Source organism: Sebastes umbrosus, chromosome 14, assembly GCF_015220745.1.
Source record: "Sebastes umbrosus isolate fSebUmb1 chromosome 14, fSebUmb1.pri, whole genome shotgun sequence".
Taxonomy (NCBI): domain Eukaryota; kingdom Metazoa; phylum Chordata; class Actinopteri; order Perciformes; family Sebastidae; genus Sebastes; species Sebastes umbrosus.
In genome coordinates, this window is record NC_051282.1 from 7,095,371 (window position 1) to 7,112,625 (window position 17,255).

Consider the following 17,255-nt stretch of genomic DNA (forward strand, 5'->3'; position numbering starts at 1 on the left):
CACAAGGTTGTCAGGTCAGCCACACAGGTGATGCATTATTTAGTTTAGAGTATTCGATTGACTCACCAAACCTTGTTGTTACCTGTATAATAGACCTTGTTTTTCAACCCCTGTGAACGCCAGTAAAATAATTCAGCCTTAAATCACATAACTGCTCGGCAACTGGAGGTTTTAATAGCAAATGAGGTGTATCAGGAGAAAGAGGTGCTACTATTTATGTGGACAATGTGTGTCTTGGGAGGTCATTAGAGCAAGCTGAGTAATTCAGTAAATAAGCTTCTGGCAAAGTCACTACACTCCCTCTTTCTAACAACCCTGACATACCAGCAGGAAGTCGGGCTCCCGCTCAATCAACCCCTAACAAAACTCAATCCACCTGACTCAGTGAATTGCGTTGGGGATAAGCAGCAACACGACACAAGTTTGCAAACCAAGACAAAAAAAGACAACACAGGGAAATTCAATTAAGCTTTAGCTGGAAGCATCTGATAAGTTTATGGAAATTAAAGTTTTATGTAAATCAGTTGTCTGCCTGGCTCTGTGCCAGATCACAAGGGGCTGCACTATATTGCATTCAAATTAGCAGCCGCAGATAACTCCGCAGCTACGCCTCACAAGCCTCAAAAACAACATTACATGAAATCTAGAGTGCACCACATATTATAAAAAAAAGTTTGTATTATCTGCTCGCTCTTAACATCTCACCTATTGCTGTAAAAATGATGAATAACCCGTCTTTACAATTACACAAAATTACCCCCCCGCTGCAGTTCTGCTACTGCAGTCATTGTTTTCTAAAATCCAGTAAAAGACACACACACTCTGGAGGACACATCAATATTAATGCTTGTGATAAATTCTTTATTCAAACAATTCTTCTTTCCATTTCTTAGAGGACCAGACAAAGTGTGTGAGTGAGAACGTATATATGTGCCGAGTACACTGCAGACCTGAGAGCAGTTAAGTCGCAGAGTACACTGACATCTTGTGGACAATAAAAGCAACTTCAGGGGACGGAAGCCACGTGCGCTCGTTCAGATACTTTTACTTTAAATCTCATTTCATCTTGTGTAAAAACTGCTGTTTTGTGTGAGGCACTTCATTTTGCATTTTATTGATCCAGCCGATGCACAGCAGGTATTATGGACACACATTTACTGTAACTGCAAGTGAGATATTCAACATTTACTCTGTGAAATTTGTTATAATGTACACTACTACTATTCAAATAAAAGAGGCATCATATGGACAGGAAACTGATACTTTAAATACATAATTCCCTAGAGGCAGAGGTCCGTGAAACATTATTGATCCTACGAAAATAATAATAATAAAAACATGTATTTATTTATTTATAAACATATCCATAATACTCTCCTCACCTTCAAATTCTCATTAAAGAGTGTGAGTATCTCTCTTTGGAGGCATTAAGGCACAGTCGGAGGATGGTGTCAGTAAGTTTAAGGTCACTGCCGTCTTTGGCGTGCAGATGCTACCTTGAGACGGTGGAGCTGGCGTGTGATTGGCTAGAGGAAGTCGTGGCAGCACTGAGCTGGGAGAAACCGCTATGACTAGACTCCAGACTGGTCATGGATCCCCTAGAAATAAAAAGACAGAAGAGAAATGTTCAGACTGGGGCTGTCGATTGATTAAAATATTTAATCGTGATTAACCACAAATTGATCACACATATTTTTATCTGTTCAAAATGTACCTTAAAAGGGAGATTTGTCTTATATTTGATACTCTTATAAACATGGGAGTGGGCAAATATGCTTGCTTTATGCAAATGTATGTATATATTTATTACTGGAAATCAAATAACAACACAAAACAATGACAAATGTTGTCCAGAAACCCTCACAGGTACTGCATTTAGCACATAAAATATGCTCAAATCATAACATGACAAACTGCAGCCCAACAGGCAACAACAGCTGTCAGTGTGTCAGTGTGCTGACTTGACTATGACTTGCCCCAAACTGCATGTGATTATCATAAAGTGGGCATGTCTGTAAAGAGGAGACTCGTGGGTACCCATAGAACATATTTTCTACCTTATACATTACTGTAAAAAACAAACAGGTAACATATGTATAAATAACAGGTGTAAAAAGTACAAACATGTCTAACACAAAAGGAAACTTAACTTTCAGAAATATCACAACATCGATTTTTTAAAAAACCCACACCGGAGCGGTGCAGCCTTAGTGAAGGACAGCTTCAGTATAACACAAAGAATACAGGACACGACCAGAGGAGAAAAAAAAGCTCAGTAGAATAAATAAACTGACCTGAAGTCATGGGAGGCCAGCACCTCGGTGTAGTACATGATCTTACACTTGTGGGAGGAGACCTGCAGCGAGGCCAGCACATCATCCACGCGAGGCAGGCTGGAGGCGGTGCAGGCCGGGGAGCTGTGGAAGCGCCACTGGAGGATGTAGAAGCCGGGCCAGCGCGTTACGTGGGAGCCCTGTTTGAACAGAGGAAAGCTTCAGAATCAATGGGGGAGAATTTAATTTACTTTGATGCAACAGACAAGCAAACAGGGACAAACAAAGTTTAGTTGAAACTGCTAAAAGAAAAAAAGAAAAAGGACAGAGTGCAGATGGATTGAGAATAACCTCTCTAACCTGTACACTCTCTCCCTCCCTGCAGGTGAGGGCCTTCTCCACCATGCTGTAGTCCTGGCCCAGCACCCAGTTCCTGTCTATCATCTGGGCGTTGACGGCCCCCGGGGACGTGATGCCGTGGGCCCCCAGAGTGTCTTTCTTAGGGGGCTGCGGGGCCCTCTTTGAATGGTAGATGTTGAAGATCACGTCTCCTTTAGACACGTCAAAGTCCCAGGTGATGACGGAGGATGCCTCGGTGATCTCGATCAGCATCTGCAGGAGGATGTAAAGAGATAGGAAACAGAGCTCATCACATAGTTCTCTTTTGCTTTAAGGGGAGACACATCAGATAAATGGGGTGAAAGATTTGACTAATAGATATTGCCATGAAACTTCCCCAGTTGATTACTTACATTAAGACAATTATTGTTTGTATTACAAGTTTTCTGAAAGTGTCTGTTTAAATATGCAAAATCTTACGTGCTAATTTGTATACATTTCCAGAACAGTATAAGTATGAACATTGGATAAAGCTTCGTTCAAAATTCTTGTTTCATTTTGTTGACATATTAGAGTCAAAGGTTTTTTATGCAGGGGATTTTGGATATCGCTTTATATCACTCAATAAGTCAGAAAATACTGTCAACAGCCATAAAAAGTCCATTTTCACCATGTTTTTAGGAATAAAATGTTCTATAAATCAGGCTATGAATGATATATGAACAAACCCCTCGGTAAGAAACCTTCAGAATATCGATAGGAATGAAACAGGAAAGTTTGGTATGTGTGTGTGTAAGTGCTACTGAAGTGAAGATTTCTGGATTTCTGAGAAAAAAACTCATTTTGAGAAAACGACCTTTAAAGATATGTGTTGTAAAATTCCATACATTTTGCAAGACTCTACAGGGGAATAGGGTAAAACAATGTTTTAGAAACTTCCCCAGTTAGTGACTTACATGAAGACAATAATCTTTTTTCTCTCAAGTTTTCTGAAATGTTATGTTTAAATATGCAAATGAGGCCTTATCTAATGCTAACTTTTGGTAAATTTAGGAGAAATCTACAGACACAATAGAGACAATGTAGTAAAACAAACACCTAAATGTGTATTTTGGATTTTTTCCTTTCTACTAGTCTGAATGTTATGGAAGCAAAATAGCCCTTAATCTCAGAATTAACCAGTGCATGAAAAACAATCTTTGCCTGGGGAGTCTCCCCTTAAGCCTGCAATGTAAATTTCCTCCAGCAGGTGGCACCCTATTCCACTGAATATAATCCATACCCCCAAGCGCTCACCTTTATGCAGTATTAACACAATTAATGTAGCCTCGCTCTTTGATGCATGTGGATTTGTGTGCTGATTTAAAGGTTGAGGCTGTACCTCATATGGGGCTCCCTTGAAAACACTGGCACTCTTATAGATGGAGTCAGTCAGCAGGCGGTTCTCCTCGCTCTCCAGCTCTTCTGCTGTCCTGTACAGAGATTTGGGGACCATACCTCCCTCAGGGATGTCACACTGGAGAGGGGGGAAAAAAAGACTTCAAGCTTGACTGAATGCCAACAAGAGACAACTCAAATTAATATATGTTTTTTTATGTGTAAAATGTCTCCGCTTGTTGTGTAAATAAGAGTTGAAAGGGAAGCTAAATGACTACAGCCTTGTACACATTATTATTATTATACAAATCAATATGTTCACTGCAGCATGCTGATGACTACACCTCACCATGCAGTCCCCTCCCAGGAAGTCAGGGATGATTTCTTTGTCGATATAGTCCACCAATCCTCCTGGATCCTGGTAGTCGTTTCCAGCGTAAACAAGGAACTTCTTACGGGTGTTTTCATCAATCAGGGGGCTCACCTGGAAACAAGACGCCAAGAGTCATCAGAAAACGTGATGCGTTCACATGTTATGAACTGTAAAAGTAAAGCCATGAATATTTTCATTATTCAGGTCTAAGAAATTAACAGGTTGGCTGGTTGATGGTGTTGCTAAGCATCTGCATGTGCACTTTATACTTATTTTATCATCATAATAACTCATACTATATAACCATTTATTATTTCATTTTCTATTAGTTGATAAATAGTTATATCTTTCACATCTCTGGGTAGCAACGGTTACAAACCTATATTTAAAATCTGCTCATGTGCTGCCTCAATACTGCTTTTATTACGGTTTTGATTTATTTTCATATATTAGCGTATTACTACTTATCTTTATGTATTTGCAGAAGGTTATTAAAACAAACAATTACTACAATATTGCATATTTCTCTACTGTAGCACTGATCAAATCCCCCCCCGCCATGAGGATCTGCATATTGCATGGTTTTAATTATCTTCTTCTACATTTCTTTTTTGTTTATCATTTTCTCATATTCACAATGTCGCACCTAGCGAGATGCAATCTCTGCGTGTGTACTTAACATTCATCCATTCTTCCACAATCAGACGATGAATTAAAACCGCATTAACGGCTGCACATAAAAGTGCAGACATGTATAGACCTTTTCATTGCCATTCTGTTGCTAGGACAACAGCTTTGGTCCAAGTTTACTTCCTGTCAGCTACTGCATTAACAAACACTGCAAAAGGAAATACAAAGGGACCCATTTACAATGTTTATGTTGTCAAGCTTGAAAAAGTCTTTTCTCACCAGGGTCCATAGCACTGGAAAAACCCTGGGCGCCCTCAGGATGAGCAGGCGACCCAGAGTCTCGGGGTAGTTGGCCTCCACCATCTCGATGATCCTCAGCAGAGCCTTGACGCCTGGCCTCCACAGGTGACGCATGTTAAGACCCTCCAGATCCACCAGGCAAGTCCAGCAGCTGTATTAACACAGACGTTATATGACCATATGTGCACGCATGTGTATACCTGATTAGCTGTTAGCCATTCAGACACTGACAGAAGATAGATTAACATTTAGGCACCTGATGGGTCGACCAAAGACTCTGGTGTTTTCTTCACAGCGCCTCAGTCCCTCCTCGTTGATGGACAGGACCTGGGGTCACATTCAGGTTGTAGCATTAATGTAACTGATGATATTTTAAATGAAAATGTTCATGTGTATGTGAAGGCTCAAAGGTACAGTGTGTAGGATTTGGTGGCATCTAGTGGTGTGTTTGCCGATTGCAACCAACCGAGTACCCCTTCGCTCACTCCTCCCTTTCCAAGACAGCGGTAATGTGAGCTGCTGAGTGCAAAACTGTGGTAACGCGGTTGGCCTCGCTGAGAGGCCGGTCATAACATAATAACACTACTTTAGGACCATCGGAAGTCGGTCAGCGGCTGGCAGTACCACGGTTTTGCACTCTGCGGCTCACGTTACCGCAGTTTCACAAGCGTGGTCGGAGAACTACAGTGGCCTTCCGGTAACGTAAAAACGTGAAAGGCTCTCTCTAGAGCCAGTGTTTGGTTTGTCCGTTCTGGGCTACTGTAGAACATGGCGGAGAAACACGGTGCACTCCGCGGAGAGGACCCGCTCCCTATGTAGATAAGAAGGGCTCATTCTAAGTTAAGGAAAACACAATGATTCTTAGTTTCAGGTGGTTTTACACTAATGAAAACATAGTTATTAATATTATATTCCATTTCTGCTAATAGATCCCCTGAAATGTTACACACTGTTCCTTCAAATCTTGTGCTTGTGCATGTATGCATGTATTCATGTCACCTGTCTCAGCAGCCCCTCCTCTCCCAAGGCTCGCACCAAGCCTTTAGTATCCATTTGGCCCAGACGCAAGATATACAGAGGACGGCCGTCTAAACCACACACACACACACAGAAATTCACAGATTATACAACAGAGTAAAATCAGTAGGCAGAATGAGTCACATCATTTTGTGGTAATGCCTTTTACAACGCTTAGGAACCCCCCTGCCGTCTACGTAAAGCTGGTGTTTACCATTCTAGCAGGTATTAATTTAGCATGCGAACAACACAAGGGCACATCCTGTGTGTGTATCAAGTCCTCCCTCTAACCTGGTGGATCAGCTGTGCTGTTAAAAGCAATGACTCATTTTCAAACATGGGAGCTACGACAGATGGTGCTCAGACTTTACAGTCAATAATTAACAGGCCATTTCAACCCATGAGGACTTTATAAATACAGACGACTTAATCCATCTGCCTCTTTATCTTTACGCTCACTGATAAGTGTTCACTTTCACTCCAGGAAGTACTGAAATAAAGGGAAAATAAGATGAAGTTAAGATAAAGTTAGCAGGTTGGCAGTGCTATTCACACGGTACCTCTATCGTGATGGTGCCAGCCGCCAGTGTAATAGTCCTGAAGCAGTTGCGGGTGCTCCCACGTGTCTAACAGGAAATCCACCTGATGCTGCTTCCTCCAGGTAAGCGACTGGCATAAGAACTCCCTGGCCTTGTCCAGGTTGAAGTCTCTGGCCCTCAGGAAGCGCAGCACATGCTGATCCTTTGGAATCTGTACAGCAACAAGCAGGCGTCAAAACTCTGCAAAGACATTTTCTTAACCTTTTAGCCAATGGATGCTTGATATTTTCTATTTGTAAACACCGGTACATGCTAGTGTGGAAGGAAGAGCTAAGCAGCAGAAGTTTAGCTAGTGTGTGAGTGTCCAGGAATAAATGTGTATCTTTTACATAATTGCACAAAATGCTCTGTCGTCAAACAATCTGTGTTTGTGTTTACATGACCTTGCCCTTGTGGGTTTCCTGGAGCCACTGGCGCAGTCGGATGAGACAGCTCTCCTGCAGAGGCGTTAAATCACCTAGGTAACGTCTGATGTAGTCGGCATCCAACTTGTCTACAGACCAAAATACATGTACAGTGTAAAGTTAGCACATATTGCATGTATAAATCTGAGACATCAGGAGCTTGACACCACAGTGTATTTATACAAGACGTCCTCACCCAAAAAACGTCTGCATAAGTCATCCGTGCAAGCAGCTTATTACGACCCATGTTTATGTTAAATATTAGGTAGAGACCTCTAGTGACCATAGTGAGTATGACCGGATGTAGTAGGACATCCTGGTATTTTTGGCATACTCCTACTGCATTTGACATACTATGTATGTATTGGGAAACACTACATCTTTTTCTGGCATACTAAATAGTATGGTAGTATGGGTACATGAACGCACAGTAAGATCTTTTCCTTAACCTAACCAAGTAGTTTCAATTCACAACGTCAACCACATGTTTAAAACTGTGACCGCTTCACAACGTGCACCTGTCGATGGTACTCTCCAACGGTTACACAGTATATGTTGTTTTGGAAGTCATTGGCTAACAACCTATTCTGTCGTTTAGGTATGAGGATATGTTGCATTTTCAAAATGACAAAAATGTATAAATTAAGTTGGTTCTGTAAGCTCTGCCCTGTTTGCTTCTGTTCAACATTTAGCACTATTATTCTTAGAAATAGTGCCAAAAGACGGTTAGTGGTGTGAGATTAAAAGCTCGAGGAAAATATTAGTACCATTAAATCCATTATTACATTCCTGTTATTAATTACAGACTTAAAGCTATTTAACCCTGTTGGCTGTTACTCCATACTTATTCGCGACTAGTGAGTAAACACTGACCGTCGGGAGAGCCAGCCACTAGCTCTGTGGGACAGGCCGGCTCTTTACTGTCCAGTCCGGTCTTAACACTGTTCACTGGGATGGCTCTGGCAGTGGAGCGGGGCAACAGCTGGAGCCTGGCAGTGCCAGAGACAACAGGGGGGGTCCAACGAGGTATGTAAGTTACTCCTTCCTCCTCCAGCTCTCTGAGGTAGTACTCAATTATTTCTTTACCCTATAACACAGGAAGGAAACAAGACGTCAGGTTAAAGAGGACCCATTATGGTTATTTTCAGGTGCATACTTGTATTTGGGGTTTCTACTAGAACATGTTTACATACTTTAATGTAAAAAAAAAACTTTACTTCTCTCATACTGGCTGCGCTGCAGCACCTCTTTTCACCCTCTGTCTGAAAACGCTCTGTTTGATCTCCCGCCCCCCACCTCTCAAAAAGTCCAGTCTGCTCTGATTGGTCAACTGCACCAAACTTTTCAGACTCCGCTGCAGCTCCGCTCTAACTAGCTTTGTTTGAGGGCGTGCCAAACTAGCCGCTAGGCAGGCATTATGCTAATGTGTTACTTGGTGACATCATCACGCTACGAAAGAAGACCTTTGCAGACCTTTTACATGCACAAAAAAACCCTATATAACACACTAAAGGAAAGGGAAAAAAAACAAAGGCATAATAGGTCCTCTTTAATGTGACACTATGGTAAATACATGTAAAGCAAGAACAGACCTACCTAACACAAGAACACAAATACTGTGGGAAAACGCAATTTAAGTAGATTTCCACAAATGTAAAAGTTAAAGACGATTAAAAGATGCAAACCTTTTTAATGCTGCTAGCATACTGTTTCATAGCTAGCTTCTCTGCCGTGCTCTCAAAGCCAAAAAAGGACTTAATGTCCAGACTGGCTGTCTGTTCGAAGCACGTCCAGTCCTCATTCTCTGGATGAACCTGTGGAGGAGGATGAAAATGTGTTATGGACACTGAAACTTCATGTTACAGTACTTGTTATTTCACTTATGTCACAACAAGTACAAAAGCAGAGATAAAATACCTAATAATAAATCAAAAAACATGTATCACAGATGAAGTGACTCTATGTACTGAAGTAATCACACGCAGCAGAAACAATATTGCTGGCGGGGGTTATGTTGTGGAAATGTTTCAGCCGGTTAGGTATTATTGGAGTGAGTCACACTACATTGACTTTAAAGACTCCACCTGTTGACACAAGTGTTTAGCTCATTTGGGACACTATAAGAGGATCATTTAGATTAATAATACACAAGCTGAGTAGAAAAGGAAGATTTTTACTGGTATGTACATGCAGCAGTGGGCATCTTGTCTGTGACTTCTTTTTTATACTAGGCATTGTAAAAGTGTTCTATAAAAACAATAAAACAAGTACAACAACAAAGAAATAAAACTCACTGTGTAGTTGCAGCACTCGCAGACAATGACCCTGCTGGAAAAGGTCTCGTTGCGGACCTCGATGTGGAGCGTCCTGTCTCTGCGGTTCAGAGTGTTCTTTTGGATAAAGTACAGGTAGTCTACGCCAGCAATCTACATACAGAAAAAGAAAAACATTTCAATGAGTCGATCAAAACTTCAAACGATCTTTGAAATGGATGCAATCTAATGCAACATTGCCACAAAATACCAGAGGTGCCAAGACAGGCAAGTCCCAAGTCCTAAACTTTGAGTTTCGAGTCCTAAACAAGTCATAATGCGCTCTTCACCAAAAGTAATGCCATTTTGCGTCTCCGTCTGTAATTTTTGACCAACACTTTTTGAGGGTCAAATTAATTTTTTGTTGACCACCGCGTTGTTTCTGTATGCGGACAAAATCATCTTTGGTATAATTTTTTCCATCTGGCGCTCAGTAATGTAAAGTTCTTCGTGGTTCTGTCCTGCAACTTGATTGGATGCTGTTGGATATATACAGTCTATGGTTCAAACAAAGTGGACCTGGGGAATTAAATGTTGACTAGCTGGGAATGAATTATGTCAACATTAGTTGATTCAGGAAATGAATTGATTCGTGGCGGACTTTCAAAATAACATATTTAATCTTTGGGCTTGGGGGGGAAGGTTTCAAGTATCTTCAAGTTAAAAGTCTCAAGTCCAAGTGAAGTCATTGATGTTAAAGTCCAAGTCGAGTTGCAAGTCTGTGTTGATTTTGTCAAGTCCAGTCTAAAGTCATCAAATTTGTGACTTGAGTCCAAGTCATGTGACTTGAGTCCACGCCTCTGCAAAATACCATCTTTAAAGTTGCTTCTCTCTGACAGTCTTGGCAAACATTTCTATTGTTGTTCTTCAAAACAAAAGATCAGATTATATCAACTGCTGTGACTGTTTCCTGCTCTGTAAAAGGTCAGAGGAGAGGTACCCGTTTAAGAAGCCGTGGGGCCTCGATGTCGATCACACAGCGCCTCTCAGTGACCAAGGTGGATCCGTCCTTGCTTTGGCATTCGCTGATGATCTCACTGCTCACAAACACTGGGATCAGATGGGACTTTGGGAACCGCCTCACATAGGCCTGAGAGGGGAGGAAAGACATCACATGTGAAAAAAATGTGCAGATTCTCGAGTCTTGATGTCATACTGTTGTTGTACTTTTCGTTTTTGGAGCAGCACTGGTGTGCCTGATTCTGTACATTCTGTTCCCAGTTAGTGTTTTTTGCTTTTGTCCGGCCCACTGTGAGGCAGCTCTCTGATTGGACAGGAAAGGCTGCTTTGAATGGCCCCATTATGGACACTTGTATTTGCCAGAAGAGTAAACTATACTGTTGCAGGTCTCGGGACTACAGCGTGAGATTTACAGCACATCATTTCTGTGTCTAGTTAGGAACAGTTAGTGGCTTTAACAGTTTATAGAAACACAAACTGCTGCTGTGGCAGCTTTTACAAGCAATGATTTATGCTTTACTGCCCACAGCACGCTGCATGACCATCTGTCCACAGCCAATGACACCGGGGCTCACCTCACCTGTCAATATTGATTGAGTTGCTGAGCGGCTGTTAAAGGACGTGCAAAAATAGTCCTCAGTCTATGTAACTGTGTTGATAAAGTATTAACAAGTAACCAAGGATATAGACAGACAGCTCCTGTTCAATGTATAGAGTAACAATAAATGAGTTCACCATGGGGCACTCTGAGTCCTAGATGTGGAAACCACTGACAACCTGAACTGTTACATGTATGCAGTCACTCAGCAGACTGAGCAAGGAACAAATAAAAGACTGAATTTTCAATAGTTTTATTTCCTCTCCAAATTCACACTTTAAGTGTCACTCTTGAAGATGTAAATTTAAATAAATGTCTGTTATGTCACTATCTATTACCGAAGGAGGTAACACAATGATGTTTGAGTGTATGGTCCACGGATGAAAGATATTGATAAAATAGCAGTATTACAGACTGGGCGTCTGTGGTGACATTCCTGGAAAAAAAATGCTGTTTTATAGGTTTTTTTCTCCATTGTATACACTAGGGCTGGATGATTATGGCCAAAATGATAATACTGATTATTTTGATCAATATTGAGATCATGATTATTATCACAATTATTCATTGATTTTAGGGACAGATGTTTTTTTGTTTTTTTACTACACTTTAACATTTAAATAAACAGACTGCTTTCACTTCCATGTTGTGTTACATTCCTGCTAATGTACAAATATTTGCATTGAAATAAGACTGATCCTTATTCACAGTGCATCTCCTAGAATCAAAAAAACTAAACTTTTTACTGAAATAAATAGACATAAACAGAGCACTGCTTTCACTTTCACATTGTGCAAATCTTTGCATCAAAATATGACTTCAAAATAAGGTTCTTCACCTGAGTTTAGTGCATTTTCGTTTAAAACGAGTAATCTTCTACTCTGGACTGCAGCCGCAAAATTCCTGAAAGTTTTTCACAAGCTGCCGCTGTAGCGTGCTGCAGCGTGCTGTGGTGTGGCAGCTCCCCAAAAGTGAAGCCATAACATCTTGATCGTCCCCTGGTAGCTGGCTGTTAGTTTAGGAAATGCTTGATTTGATATGTAGCAGAGTTTTCTATGAGTGGAGCATTCTAAACGTCAATATCGTAGTCGATCATGCTCATTTAATTGTGGAAAGCCAAAATTGTGATCGCGATTAATATTCGATTAATAGTGCAGCCCTAGTATACACACAAAACATGTAACTATGCACACATTTCTGAAAACTTGAAGCTCATGGTTGCGTCCCAAATTCCACACTAACATGCTATTTAGTACGCTAAAACAGTAAGTGAGATTTTTTAGTATGTCTGAAACCAATAGTACGCGAATTGCCTACTATGTCCAGTGAAACATTACAGTATGCAAACACTGGACACTACACCGGCATAAATATCCCATAATGCAACGTGGTAGTGACGACAACGTTCACGGAAAGCTCTCCAACATCGATAACACTTCAGTTGAAGTGTAAGATTTCACTTTGCTAGGCTTAATATATTTTGAAATTAGTTCAGACTTTAGGATTCTCACAAATCACCGTTTTGGTCACATGAGGTTGGCACTGGTTACCATGGTTATACGTCTCCAACCGGCAGGGAGGCTCTCAGGAAGTGACGACGTAAATTAATGCAAAGTGCGTCCGAAAAGTAAAATACTACTGTTTATTCACACAAAAGTATGTTGAACGTTAGTACACTTGTTACGTAGTGCGTAGCATGTGATTTCGGACGCAGACAAATTCTAAGTCAACCAGGAATGAAATCTTATGGATTGCCACTTTAAGTGCTGGTCTTTCAGCAACACACACACACACACACACATACATTCTCCTTGTATTGATACAGCACAGCATGTGATAATCAATTAGATGACTTTATCAACTAAGCAAATTAATAGGAAATGTCTCCTTGATGAATAAGCAGCATTGACTGGTGTTATGTAACAATTTGTTTCCCTGATTGCAGACAAATTGATGTCTTGGTCCTCCGTATTCCTCTCAGAGCTATAAGCATAGAAGCATAATGGGAGCCCAGGATATAAAAGATGAGCCGAGTAGAAACTGTCAGTGGACATTTCCACCGTCATATTTCACATTAGCAAGCCAATAACAGTCTAATGGGTGTGGAGCAAGACACTTTATTTCCTTAGGGGATATTGATTAAATGCAGTTCTGTAGGTGTCAACCACGCGCAGGTAGTTTAGCATAACTATTACATACAAACACAGGGACATATTAAGATGTATCATGGAAGGAACAACAATGATGTTACTGGTTGAACATTCTGTACTATCCAGGACGCTGATTTTTAGCTGGAGTAATATCAGCCAAGGGACTAATGAGAAAGCCCAGAGATAAATGGGGGCAGACTATTCACTGGATTCTCTCCTTTAGGCTGTCGAGGCCTGGATCTTCTCACATGATTTACTTTTCACAAAAGGCCTATTTTGAGATCTTTTTCAATAACATGCAGTGATGCAAGATTCATTATAGACCTGTGATGTTTCAGTGGAAATAAAGCTTTGTGTAGGTGTCAACTTGGACCGCTTTGTGAAGGAGTTCTAGTCTACAAAGTGTCACCGCAGCATCGCGGTCTTTACCCCTGCTCTGAGGATATATTGCATAAGCCTTTGGCTTAATATGTAACTGCAGGGAGCAAGAAAAAACAGCAAGAGAGTGAAAACAGACTTGCTGAAATGTACATTCCTTCTACCTTTGTCCTACTTTTGTTTCACATAGAGCTCCTGTTGCGACAGGGATATTTTCCACTAGTTTATCATATGGCGAGTAGATGTTTGGAAAGTGGGATCTACATTGCTATTTAAGTGCATTCCCCTGGTAGGACTGTTGAATACTACAGCAATAAATACTTTAACAGTTACATTAATATAGCTAGAAAATATTCAGCTGACAAACTCAGTCCAGAAATTCAAGTTTTTTTTTTTATAAAATATTACCAATAGTTTGTTTAAAACGGGAGCAATCATACACAATAACTCAAGAACTCCTGGCTGCACCGGTACCGGATTAGATATCGGGCCGATACTGACTCAAATAGCTGGATCAGATCAGTGACATTGGGACCGATCTATTAAATTCAGTGCTACGTTTATATACTTTATACATCATTATATGCTGGAATTTTGGGTAACAAATGTCATGGTAATTAGGTAATAATTAGTAAGTAACCTATTTGAAATTTCTTTGGAATTACTACCAAATTACCCCAATATTTACCTAAAAAATTATCGAAAATCACTTTATTATAAACATTATTTCATCATTATATTCCGCTATTTCCCTATAGCTGATAATTTATTTAATACATTTCCAGGAAACAAATACAAAGTTAATTGATCTGCTTTATTTCCATGTCTGCTGATAAATAGATAATAATTAGCAAATAACTTGTTTGAAATTTCTTAAAAAAACTCCCTGAATCGTTACATTAGCTTTCAGGTTACATTTGTGTAGACAATAAGTCACACAATGGTGAGATTTGTGTCTGATCAGATGTGTCTTCTATTAGTTTTCCACCTCCGACGAAGAGCAGCGCAGAGCCGCTTCTCAAGCCCAAGGGCCCTATTTTAACGATTATATGCTATTTTTTGCATATAATTATTAAATAATGTTTATAATAAAGTCATTTTCGATAAATCTTGAGGTAAATATTGGGGTAATTTGGCAGTAATTCCAAAGAAATTTAAAATAGGTTACTTGCTAATTATCACCTAATTACCATGAAATTTGCGGACCTGTAAATTGAAGTTTTACCAAATTTGAATTCCCTTTTAAGTATTGACCAATTCGTTGCTGCATTAAAAAGGTTTAATGTTAATTTTTAAGATTTTTTTGCCAAGTTGTCGGTGTACGATTTATTATTTTAATGATAAATAATTCAATCAATTTATATCTAGGTATTTATTTGTTACATTTTGTTTTACAAAGTTAGGAAAGCGATGTTTAAGTCAAGCCTGATGTTGTCTTTACACATAAAAGAACCATCCCAGTCACTTCCAAACAGTGAGGCATACAGCTTACTAATTAAACACTGGTATCAGATCGGTACTTGGTATCGGTATTGGGACTGTATCCCTAGCTACAGATGCTTCTATAACATGTGTATCACATAAAATAGCCAACCTTTAGATCAGTTCAATAGGCTTAAGTTGAATAAGCAGCTTTCTCACAGAACACCCTGCACATTACTGTAGGTATTTTTTCCACAGCATCAGTATAAAAGAGTGTATAGATACAGTATATTCTGCCCCATTCACTCAACACAAAGCATTCATTTCAGGTAAGTGTATATATTAAGAGGGAGACAGACAGATGGCCCTGAGAGGCAGACGAGGCTGCAGAGGGTTTTCTTCTCAAAGTGTCTGGTTCTCCTGTATAATCTGCAACATAACTGAGAATCCTGTTCACTCTATATATTTCTACTTTTATAAAATTTTAGTTTTCAATTCGAGCAGAATGTGATTAAAGTGTAAAGGGTCAAAGCCACACTCTCTATGGATGGATGCAGTCTCCAGTTCAGTTGATCTGCAGAGTACTGATCAGAAGCTGTCTGAACATAAAGCACATATAGTCGTTACTCCAAGTCCTTTATCCCTTCTGCTGTCAAGCTGCTGGTTCTTATTGTAACTTGTCCCTCCAACTGCCCCATGCCTTTAATATGTTTCCTTTGACTTAACTATTGGTTGTCTGTTGTATGTATGTATGGATGTGTGGACTGGGAATGCTACAAATGAATTGCCCCCTGTAACATAGGCTACTCACCGCCATTATTAACTCAAAGGGGACCTTGTAGACCCGGACAGGGGACTGGTACTCCTGCACCATGGTGGAAGCTGTCTCTCTCAGCCTCTGTTAGATAAACACAAAGATATATATATACATTAAAAAGACATTAAAGCAAGCATAACAACAGTTTACCAGGGTTATTGTTCTGTGTTTCTGATGTAAACAGATGAGCTGAGTGTGCAGAGACAACGAGACGTTCACGTGACTCAGTTGAGTTTTAAACCGTAAAAGAAGAAAAAGAGTCACTACAGTTGTCTTTTTTTATATAATATAACAGCTTATGAAGTATTTAGAGGGATAAAAAGTAAACATAGTGTAGGCTATAAGTAGTATATTGAGTGAGAAGCGGCCTGAGCGGCGAGCAAACAGAGGAACTTACAGCAGGTTGAGTCCTAGTGGTCGTTATAGATACACGCTGCGTCACTGACTGAGTCCAACTATCTGTGTTTTATCCTAAAGTTGTTATTATCATAGTTGTTCATAATGTCAGCTGACTGGGGGAAGTTTAGTTTCCCGCATTGTGAAAACCCCCGAAAACTGTGAAACTCCACCGGTCCGTGTCCGTTAGTCCTCCTGAAGCTCACAGACTGTTAGAACTCCTCCTCCCACACACAAACAGGAAGTCAGGGTGACACTTTGTTTTTCAAAGTTCAGGCGTTTTATTGTGAAAGGTCCAAAAACTGTCACATCACAGCCACCAATATGAATCTACTAAAGACTGTTTATTACAAAAGACTGATAGTTTGAAGGTCATACAGTAAAGAAAATTAGGAAGCTTTTAATATTTTCTTAATTAGCCTATATTAATTACATACCATTATAAGTGTATTGATTTGATTGCAGCAGAGCAGTTATAAGTAATATGTATAAATTTGAAATATTAACTGTTACCCCAATAACTTTGCCCAGTAGAGTCAATCATTGAGGGATTAGGCCTCCCAGGACCAGGGGCCACGAGCACTGAATGTAGGCCTTCTGGTACAATTTAGAATTAGCAGCAAACAAAAAGATAAACAACAAAATAACACTGCTATAACCTGCATCAAAAGTTTCCGTTGATGCTTTCATATACTATGTTGTATAATAGATAGATAGATAGATAGATAGATAGATAGAATATATTAGAATACACTATAAATGTTCCAGACTATACTACAACTGACACAGAAAATATGAAATACAAACATAGAATAACATACTGTATATATTAGCAAAGTGTGCAAATTTATTGCAGTTTTTTTGTCATTAAATACAAATTTAAATAAGGTACTAAACCGATGTGCAAGGT

General features: G+C 39.9%; 1 protein-coding gene across 1 annotated transcript; it reads right to left on the reverse strand.

Moving 5' to 3' along the window:
* Nucleotides 1–840: 840 nt before the first annotated feature.
* On the reverse strand, nucleotides 841–16,577 carry LOC119502434 (SEC14-like protein 1). Its single transcript, XM_037793421.1, has 16 exons — nucleotides 16,347–16,577; nucleotides 15,944–16,030; nucleotides 10,565–10,714; nucleotides 9,607–9,738; nucleotides 8,998–9,126; nucleotides 8,186–8,399; nucleotides 7,292–7,401; nucleotides 6,870–7,059; nucleotides 6,292–6,380; nucleotides 5,549–5,619; nucleotides 5,272–5,443; nucleotides 4,339–4,473; nucleotides 3,994–4,128; nucleotides 2,634–2,885; nucleotides 2,295–2,473; nucleotides 841–1,598 (listed from the first exon to the last, which is right to left on the reverse strand). The coding sequence occupies exons 2-16, from the start codon at nucleotides 16,004–16,006 to the stop codon at nucleotides 1,493–1,495; spliced, it is 2,127 nt and encodes a 708-aa protein (XP_037649349.1). The 5' UTR covers nucleotides 16,007–16,030; nucleotides 16,347–16,577; the 3' UTR covers nucleotides 841–1,492.
* Nucleotides 16,578–17,255: the final 678 nt, after the last annotated feature.

Bases quoted from the DNA above. Each gene is read 5' to 3' on its own strand.
- LOC119502434 (XM_037793421.1), bottom strand. From the start codon at position 16,006: ATGGTGCAGGAGTACCAGTCCCCTGTCCGGGTCTACAAGGTCCCCTTT. The intron at 8,400-8,997 runs GTTTGCATCTTT...CCTGTGTTATAG, and splicing joins ATGCTAGCAGCATTAAAAAG to GGTAAAGAAATAATTGAGTA. The intron at 4,474-5,271 runs GTGAGAAAAGAC...TCTTGTTTCCAG, and splicing joins TTCCAGTGCTATGGACCCTG to GTGAGCCCCCTGATTGATGA.